The sequence below is a fragment of the Euleptes europaea genome, chromosome 4, assembly GCF_029931775.1.
Source record: "Euleptes europaea isolate rEulEur1 chromosome 4, rEulEur1.hap1, whole genome shotgun sequence".
NCBI lineage: Eukaryota > Metazoa > Chordata > Lepidosauria > Squamata > Sphaerodactylidae > Euleptes > Euleptes europaea.
In genome coordinates, this window is record NC_079315.1 from 30,523,473 (window position 1) to 30,533,861 (window position 10,389).

The 10,389-nt window shown below is 43.0% G+C and overlaps 1 protein-coding gene across 1 annotated transcript; it reads right to left on the reverse strand.

Moving 5' to 3' along the window:
- Positions 1 to 309: 309 nt before the first annotated feature.
- On the reverse strand, positions 310 to 1,206 carry LOC130476954 (tetraspanin-3-like). Its single transcript, XM_056848962.1, has one exon. The coding sequence runs from the start codon at positions 1,204 to 1,206 to the stop codon at positions 373 to 375; it is 834 nt and encodes a 277-aa protein (XP_056704940.1). The 3' UTR covers positions 310 to 372.
- Positions 1,207 to 10,389: the final 9,183 nt, after the last annotated feature.

Consider the following 10,389-nt stretch of genomic DNA (forward strand, 5'->3'; position numbering starts at 1 on the left):
CTAAGCGTTCTAATAGCTTTGTTTCCTGAGCAGCTGGAATGTTTATAGACATTTAGTCCCAGCTCAGGCTGAGTACTGAGACTTTGCTACTGCAAATGCAACACAATATAAACTGCCCTGAAGCAGATTTTTTTCCAGATGCAAGAGTTTATTTATCAGTCTGTTTAAAAAAAAACAACCAAAAAATCAAGTCAAACCAAAGGGCCTGACAATCCTATACCAAAGGAGTTTGCATTCTCTGAAAAAACAGAAGCAGCACATGGCAGGATTTTAAAACAGCCACCCCACATTTAAGTTAAAGTTGTCAGTTTCACTCCTTAATAGCCTCAGGAAATATAGAAAACATCAGACAACGCTTGTCACTTCTCCAGCCTAAGAAAAATTTGCAGAATCAAGAATACGGAAATCCTGGAACGGCTGCTGCTTCATAAGCATTCCATTGCAGATGACAGTTAGCATCTCCAGACAGCCTCCAATGACACAAGACCAATTCATATAATGCCTAACAAAACGCAGCCTCTTTTCCAGCTTCTGGAGACAGCCTTCTTCAAATAGTTTCTCCGGCTGGATAACATTGTCAGGACAATCCAAAGCTGCCTCTTTGCAGCAGCTTTTCGGGGCAAAGACAGGGCCTATCTGGAGATGGCTTGGAAGGGCCAGCACATGCCAGTCAGTGTAATTGTAGATCCCACAGCACTTCAGCCGCAGCTGGATCGCATCCACAGCCTCGTTGCTGGGGTCATTTGGAACTGTCTTGTTGTACTGCTGAAACAGAGAGCGCATGCTGCTTGTCAGCTGATAAGCTACCTGGGTAGAATAGATCTGGGTCATAACCACAGAGGAGGCTTCCAGGCAGAAGAGGACCACTAACAGGTACATCAGCATTCCTTGATGATGTCGAGAATTCTTTCCAGGCGTAAACATTGCCAAAGCACCAGCCAGGAACAGCAGAAAAGCAGTCACGAGGGCCAAAGAGCCTGGCAGAACAAAGCAGGAATTCTGAAAGAAGACGTTGTAGCTCTTGTAGGTAAGGATCACAAAGGCACCCCCAAACAGTAGAGCCAGAGCAGCTCCCCAGAGACAGAAACCAAGCAGGGCCAGCGAGACTTTCGCAAAAGCTCTGCTCCAGGTCTCAGTGGCGCAGAATGACGGGGGGCTGAAACTGGAGCTGAAGCTTACCCCTTTCATTCTAGAGATGATGCACATTTAAACCGCCTTCTGAAAGAAAACTTCCAAGTACAGACAATCTAAAATTAAGCCCAGATCCTTGCATAAGTAAAGGGAGACAAAGCTTGTGATCTAGAATTATAAAGAAGGCCCTTCTCCTGCAAAAGCTTATGGGCCCATTAGCCACTCAAGAACAAATCAATGCTGATTTGTAGCAAGTACACAAGTAATTGCAGGATTAGGGCAACAATTAATTGCACAGATAAAGGATTTAGCACACTGGAGCAAGTACACCTTGGGTTGCCACCCTCCAGGTGGGGCCTGGAGAGCTCCTGAAATTACAACTGGACTCCAGACGACAGTTCCCCTGGAGAAAATGGCTGGTTTGGAGGGTGGACAGTATGACATTATGGTCCCTCCACTCCACAAACCCTGTCCTCCCCAGGCTCCCTTTCCAAATCTCCAGGAATATTTAAAGCAGAAGCTGGGAATCCATCCTTATAACCCTCCCAGATGAAAGAAACCCACTTGCCGTGCAGTAGCCTGTTTTTGATGCCTACCTGGTAGAGTTGCCAACTGACCAAGAAAACAAAGCCATGTTTGTTTGTTTTTGCTCGAAAAGTAGCTTAAAGTGCGTTAACAACACATTTGTCAGAGGGTGGTGTTGTGACAAGCACAGCTACAAGGGCCAGTTGAAATGTTGGCAATTCTGGCTAGAGAGGGAAACATTCAAACCTCTGCTATTTGTCACAGATCAGCTAAATGAAGGCAGCTCTTGGTTAATTCAGTAAGCTCTAATCAAACACACACAGAGACACTGAGAGAATTTTTCACAAGAGCTTTGAGATTCAGATCTCATGCTCAAATGTTGCACTGATAAGCGTTGATAGTTTAGAGACATTCCCTTACATCAGATACTATTTAACATTTATACAAAAATTGTAGTTTGTGGACATGCCCTAAGGGGAGTTGATTAAAACTGTCTTCTATGGTAGTCCTAATTCTTTCCATCTGTGAACATGGACCCCAAAAGTTATTGGTTAGTTTAAGTAAAATCTATTTGGGAGTAAACTGTGACTACTTTAGCCTTTTTTAATCCTGTGTATGTCATCGATCTTCTTGCCCTTGAGGATTGCTGTTTGTGCTACTAGCGCAACGGTGCATTTAACAATTATCTGGGAAGCAAAAATTTAACAGGTATGTCTTTCCTCAGCTGCAGTGATATTGTAATGATCAATTCACTTGCCCATTATTTTTGAGATAAGACAGGTCCCTAAAAAGTGGGCAAAACGTGGGGAAACGCAGGGGGAAGAGCGAGGTGACCTCTGATGGTTGGAAATGGCATGCATAATCAACACAAAGACCTGAAGTCGTTGTGGGGAGGGGAAAGGAAGGTGATGGTAAGCCAGTTTGATTCTGCCTTAAGTGGTAGAGAAAGTTGGCATATAAAAACCAACTCTTCTTCTTCTTCTCACTGTATTATTACTGTCATTTACATATTGCTCTGTAATATTTTTAATGCGGTCTGTATCTGAGGTGATCAAATGCCACCGTTTTCGTTTTAATTTTTTCGTTCCCTTACTCTGATTCCCCCCCACCCCGGGATTTCATGTTTCTAAAATAAAGAGGGGGGATGTGGAAAGGTATGGTATAGCCTGATCTTGTCAGATCTCAAAAGCTAAGCAAGGTTGGTACTTGGATGGGAGACCACCAAGGAAGACTCTGCAGAGGAAGGCAAGGGCAAACCCCTTCTGCTTAATCACTTGCCTTGAAAACTCTATGGGGTCGCCATAATTTGGCTGCAACTTGATAGCACTTTATACACACAGAATAAAGAAGAGATACAATACAGCAATATTCTAAGAAATAGCTCTGAGTCTATTGGTGTTTATTGTTAATCCTTTTTTTACTGTAGACTCCATGGGGAAAAGTCTGCAGTGCTGCCTTTTTCTTCGCTTTTCTGTTCTTTTCCCCTCACTCCTGTGCTTTACTGTTTTTTCCCACTCCCCTTTGCTCATAAAGCTTAATGAGATATTAACATTTGAGTTACAACACTCTTTATGGTTAGCTTATTCTGCAAACTGTGAAATAGATGAGAAGGCTCAAAAGGCCTCCAGAGGAATATTACAGCTACCTTGAGGCTGTTTCAATGTGGGCACTCACTATTGTCTTTCTGAATATACATGAGGGAATAGTAGATGAGGCCCAAAGGTTCTTGTCTTTCTAAATATTTCTCGATAAATAATTGGCCATTCGTTTCAATCTGACTCATAACTCATTAGACCTTGTAAAATGGGAATGAAAAATAAAAGTTGGCCTCTTATTGTAAGTTGCTTTCTTGTTGCAGTAGTGTTTGCCAGAGTGGTGTGGAAGACAGCGTGGTGTAGTGGTTAAGAACAGTGGTTTGGAGTGGTTTGATTTCCCACTCCTCCAAATGAGCAGCGGATGCTAATCTGGTGAACTTTGATTTGTTTCCCCACTCCTACACATGAAGCCAGGTGGGTGACCTTGGGCTCTTAGAGCTTAGTGCTTTGAATCACACACCACTAGAGTCACCAATATTCAATTATAGCACCAGTTATCTGGAGCTGAGACATGAATTTCCTCTGTAAAAATTTTGAGGTCAGTGCCAAGTCCCTGACAAATACAGAGAGAAGTCGTTCTTTAGGTATATGGACCCTTAGTCTTGAAGCGCTTTAAAGGTAAGCACCACCATTTTTATTCAAACCCAGAAATGTCAGCAACCAATGGAGACATCATAAAATAGAGTTAATATGAGCCCTCTGGGTTGCTCCTGACAATGAAGGAGCTGCAGCATTTTGGGGAAAAAAAACCCCAGTAATCAACGGGGAACCTCAGGTAGAATGTGTTACACCATTCAAGCGTCAAGATTACTGTAGCATGGATCAGTGAGACCAGATCATTCTTGTTTTAAAAGGGTGTCACGTGCATTCCCTCTTCCCTTTTAGGTGTTTAACTTCAAGATACTAAGGAGTCAGAAATTCCGATGCCTGTGTGCATAATAAGAACATTATTTAAATACATATAAATAATGTTCTTATTTATATTAAATATAAATAAGAACATTATTTAAATATATTCCCAATTTCTTCTCCTAAGGCAAGCAATGATAAAAGAAGGTTCTATGTTGTGAGGGATGGGCCATGAGAAAACATATGGGAAATGTTAGATGGGTTGTGGAATCTGATATGAATCTTAACAATTCAGATAATTCAGTTAAATACTTGGGAATGTTCTTGAGAAACATCAGCTAGGATAAGAGATATCGGTTAGCCACCCCCCAACACCTTTCCCTATATGGTATTTTATGCAGTTGTGTAGATAACATTTGTTTCACAGTACACTCTCAAAGTCTCCACAGATATCACCTCTCATTTTTGTAAACCTTGGATGCATATATCTATACAGTGAGATAGCTTCTGTCCTGATGCTGTGAAACATTCAGTGAGTGGAAAAAATGAAACCATGGTGCTTATGGTCCTAAAGCATGTTATCGCTAACTGCCACCCTAGATGAGGCCATTGATTGTGCAAGCGGGATTTTAAGGACAATCCACAGCCCCAAAAGGGAATAATTTAATATAGTCTTCTAACGAAGAGGAAGTTACAATAAAGGTATATTTATCTAAATGCTATCATCCCATGACTCAACAATCTATAAGGCAGGAATAAAACTTTCAGAATTGTTCTCTGTTCACCAGTTACATAGCTTACATGGCACCAAATTTGACCATTCTCACGGGACATATATTTATCTATCCCCGTGAGGTGCCAGTACTATAAACTATATTCTGGTTTTATCTTCCCTTCTATCTCACATCTACTGCTTCGATGTAGCTGATAGGACAGAGAGTGATCATTGCCCGCTTAGCCTAATCCTAAATTATCTGGAAAACCTACTTCCTAACATCCCAGTGCACACCACAGATGGTATGCTTCAGAGGGAAAGGAGAATCAGATGGTCCTCACAACTTCAAAATAACATTGCCTAGATCTTGGAGAAGGGTGCTTTGTGGACCACACATCAATTAATCCTATTGAGTGACTCTGACCCTATTAAGCAATATGAAGAAATAGTAAAACAAGTTACAGCCCATTTGATCTGGCACACGCCATCAGAATCAAGTGCCTTAACTTCAACAGGCTGGTTTGATCAGGAATGTAGGCAATCTAGGAATAGATTAACAAGATATGCTAAATGCTATCATATATGCATATGCTGAAGGAACATATCTGCAGGGCATATATCTGAAGGAACATCCTGTGTGGAAGCATCCCCTACACCAAATATTAATACTTTCATCTTTAAACTCTTCTCTTAGAGTTTGTTGGAAGTTTCTTCTTAACAGGAATTTTGAAATTTGACATGGCACTGCAGTTTGACTGGGCAATTTAAACCAGGCTAGCCTGATCTCTTCAGATCTCAGAAGCTAAACAGAGTCAACCCAGGCAAGTATTTGGATGGGAAACCTCCAAGGAATACCAGGGTTGTGACACGGAGGCTGGCAATGACAAACCACCTCTGAACGTCTCTTGCCTTGAAAACCCCACCAGGGGTTGCCATAAGTCAGATGTGACTTGATGGCAAACAAACAAAAAACTGCTTGAGAAATGTCATTAGTTTTATCAAAACGTTTCCTCATTTCCTTCAAAACACCTTCTGTTTAGCCCAGACAGAAACCACCAGATTTGCTTTTGGAGAAATTCAGTTGCCGTTTAAGGGTGTACAGAACCTTCACAGCTGGAAAAAGCTAGCTGGTTATATATGAACCTATACAGCTGCCCTAGGCCATTGGTCTATCCTGCCCAGTATTGTCTCCTCTGCCTGGCAGCAGCTCTCCAAGACCTCAGGAAGAGAAAGGTCTTTCCCTTCTAGCAGAGATCTTTTGACTGAAGATGTCAAGGATTGTAGCTGGCACCTTTTGCATGCCGAACAGAACTTCGGCAAACTCTTTTCATTTTTTAAAGTTAACCAAGTTGTAACCTCAATCTTTGTTTTCCTCAACATTTTTTCTTGGATGTTTTACTTGAGCAGCAATCTCCACAAAACTGAAGATATGAACATTCCATATTCGGTTTTTTAATTAATTAATTTCCCCCCCCAGTTGTCTCAGTTATCTACATTTCCTTGTTGGTTTTTATAAATGTGTTTTGTAAATTGTGTACATACATTGCGTAGTTTTTATTCATGAGGTGTGCAGTATTTATACACTCAGTGTGTGTCTGTAATATATGTATAAATCTGATTTACTGATGCATTATTAAAATTGAAAAATGCATATATTTTATTGGTAAAACTAAGTGAAAGGAAACAACAAAGCAGGTGTAAAAATAAAGCAGCTTGGGTTCAAAACACAACAGGGATGAGAAATTTGAAACCCTTCCTCTTCAAAATGTTGCTTTAGGCAAAATTCAGTGCCATGTCTAGCTGCTTCCTTCTACATGCTCTGCCGAGTCATTTGTTGCCTCTGCCAGAAGCCTCAACGTCGTGCTAAATTAAAACATCAGAGGTGTTTGTGGAAGAACTCTGCATAGTAACTCCCAAGTTCTGGAACATTCTTCCTTTGGAAATCATTGTGAGTCTAAGGGCGCTTTCACACAAGCTGAATAGTGCACTTTCAATCCACTTTCAATGCACTTTGCAGCTAGATTTTACTGTGACCATTTATGCAGGGGAAGTTAACTGCTCTCTGGCTGCACAGGGTTCTGATCTGAATTCTCAAAACTCCAGTTCATGGGGGCTTGTAGCCTTGAAGAAAGTCCAGGAGTAGTGGAGTAAATCTCTGCTATGAATAAATCCCCAGCAAAACCGCGGACCGTCTGAGTCCCTCCTCCGAAAAACACTATATTTTTATTGGCTGTTTCTTTGTTTTTGAAAAACATCACCAGCCCTGGCCAACCCAATGTGGGATTCTTTCCTTTGTTTTTCTGAGCAGATCAGCTTGTGTTTCAGAGCAGGGAGGAGAGGGGGCCAAGAAGTAGAGGGTGGGGGGAGATTGGACAGGCTGGCTTTGCACGAGCATGCCTACACCAGGCTCTCTGAAGAGCTGTGGGTGCAGGCTGTAGCAGAGTCCCATCGCTGCCTGCCCAGGCTTCCCTTTCAGGGGACGAACAAGAGAACGAGCTGGGTGTGTGTCTGGGCTGGCAGGCAGGAGGAGGAGGAAGGTACTCAGTGCTCTCCGTTGTCCCTGCTGCGCATCAAGGCTGCAATGGGCACACTAGGCAGCCCCTCCTCAGTGCGCCACTGCTGCAGATGGGCAGGCAGTGGCAGCAGCACAAGCCACTCCTCTCCTCTGATCACTTGACACAGACCCAGTGTGTCGGCGTTATGGTAAATACCCCAGCACAAGCCCCTCTCGCAGCTCAAGATTGCAGGAGGCTTGGGAGAGAGCCAAGGCTTGTGCATGAGTGTGTGTGTAGGGGGTTATCGATCAACCAGGGTAAGCAAAACATGGGAAGTTACAGGTGCTCCAACAGCAAAACAAACAACCAAGCCAAGGGGGAGTTACTAAGATCTTGCCCGGGCAGGCTAGAGAGGGAGAGGGAGAGAAAGAGGGAGACAAAAACAAATCAGAACGTCTCTTCCACCAAGGTCTGAAGGGGGGAGCCGGCTCTATTCCCCCTATGCTATTTTAGTGATGAAATGCTAAAATAATAATAGCGTTTTATCGCTAATAGCACCAGAAAACAACCCCCCCAAAAAACTCCAACAACAAAAACCCATTGCAACTCCCAGCCGAACGCTCACTGCTGCATGGCCGCCGCTGCTTCCTCAGCTCTCCTCCTCCTCCCTTCTTTGGCTGCCTCCCCAGTGCCCACTGCAGGGAGAGGAGGTAACAGGGGCTCTAGGGAGGTGGGCAAAAGGCGGCAAGGGGGTGGATTTGAATGGAGCATAGGAACAAACGGCAGTTTATCAGCGCAGCAGGCGACTCAGAAGCTTCTTTTATTCTGCCTGCCTTCCTCAAGGCAGGATATGCTTACTCGCTCTTGTCGCCTGCATGCAAAAAGAGAACCCTTCCCGCAGTTGTTGCCAGGTCTGGGGAAGAAGACGAAATGGCTTCTGAGGGATGGGTGTGGAAAAGCAATAATGGGCACGGGTAGAGAGGCTGGAGGAGGACTGGGAGGAGAAACCAGAATGGAGGTGGGAGGGGTGGAGAGAGAGAAACCTGAAATTGGCACTATTTATTCACAGTCTTTGCCAAGAGTTGCTTTGCTTTGGCTTCAAGGTAAATTTTAAATTCGTGATAAAACAGGTTTATAGAAAAGCAGGGCAAATGTGTGGTGGTCAGGGGGTGACCCCTGAAGGGAGAAAAAAATCACGAAAAACTTTTTAAAAGCCACAGAGCACTTCCGCTTGGATCGTGTGGCTAATTACCAGGCATAAAGGGCCTGTATGAAATGGCAAAATCCACTTGCAAACGATCATTAAAGTGGATTGAAAGTGCATTATTCCGCATGTGTGAAAAGGCCCTAAACCTAGCCATACTCCAACGGTGTTTTGTTTGGCCTTGCTTTTAATGACCAGGGAAAAGGAACGGTTGATTTTCTTACTTCCATATTTTATTAAGATATATATTGGCTATGTCATGAGATTTTATGGTCCCATCTTAATGTATTAGATTGGTTCTGTACACCACCTCGAGCTAATAGATAAGGGGGCATAAAATACAGGGAGTGGGGATTAAATTAGAATAGTCTTACAATTTCTTTTCCTGTGACAGATCAGTCTAACATGATGAATGTTGTCCTGTTTTCTCTGGGGTTGTTTCAGCATATGAATTGATGGGGGCTGAAATTCAAATGCAAATGTAATCGCTAATACAGCTTAGATAAAATACTTTCAGATATATTGCTGAAAGCATAATCCTTCAAGTTAATAAAATAGCTAGCACATTTTTTTGCATCATTGTTGTACCAATTCCTAATGAAGTGTTTTGATGGAGACAAGGGGGTCAAATAGGCTCACCATCACAAACTGGGCTGCCTTTGTGGTCTCTTGGTCTTAGATTTTTTTTAAATGAAAGAAATTCAGACTGGTGCCTAGACCAACACTGGCACTTGTCCCAAGATGGGGATGTCACATCTCAAAGACTAAGGGATAATATTACGACATCTCTTGATGTAATGAAAGTACTGCACTTAAGATGGCCAGTCAGGCTTTTATGACACATGTTACTACCAAACATTCAGAGATGGCTTTAAGTAAGCTATACTGTAGGATGGATTATGGGGGGCTCTCTAAATGCATAAAATTTACATAGTTAGCATTTTTGGTAAAGTTGTGGGCCCTCTTATACTTGACATAGTTTAGGGCCTTGGCAAGTCTTAAATATAGCCCTACAGATCTTTGTGGTTATCACTCACTATATCTAGTAGTTAACTCGGAATTTTGTGCAAATCACAAAAGCTGGAAAACCAGGACTTTTCACAGACCAAGTAGGGTACCTCCATGTTTAGTATTTCCTTAGGTATGCAGAAAACTATGGCTTGGTAGATTATCAAACTAAAAAAGAAAAGAAAAACCTAAAAGGGCTTGTTGAGGACTATTGTTGCCAGGTCCCTCTTTGGCACTGGCAGGAGGTTTTTTGGGTGGAGCCTGAAGAGGGTGGGGTTTGGGGAGGGGAGGGATTTCAATGCCATAGAGTCCAATTGCCAAAGTGGCCATTTTCTCCAGGTGAACTGATCTCTATCGGCTGGAGATCAGTTGTAATAGCAGGAGATCGCCAGCTAGAACCTGGAGGTTGGCAACCCTAGGGCTGGTGTTCGTGGGTGAGTTACAGAAGACATCATACATCTTACCAGGTTTTGACGTTCCAGTGTGACTAGCAATGGCAGTGTGCATGAAGTAATGACATGGGGTGACAGCTGGGAATTTTGATGAGTTTAGCCCATTCATGGTAGATATAAAGGTACAGCCCAGTTCAGCCCTTTGTCTTTAAGGGAGTATTTCCTATTGGGGGGAAATGATTTGGCCCTGCTGCAAAGCTTGTGATTGGGATGAGAGATTAACTAGGCTCATTCTGTTCTGCATTGTTTCTGCATCAGGGGGCAATGTCATAGAGGAGCATAAAGATCTTGCCCAAGTAAGTGCGAACAGCTTGGCAAGCGCTGGTCCAACTGGCAGGAGGCACATTCTATTTCTGGGCATCATCCTTCAAGCTTAGCAGGGAAGTCCCGCTTTTGTTAAATATGTACTTGGCCC

What these genes read in the sequence shown, in the direction of transcription:
- LOC130476954 (XM_056848962.1), bottom strand. Translation starts at nt 1,206, where the DNA reads ATGTGCATCATCTCTAGAATGAAAGGGGTAAGCTTCAGCTCCAGTTTC.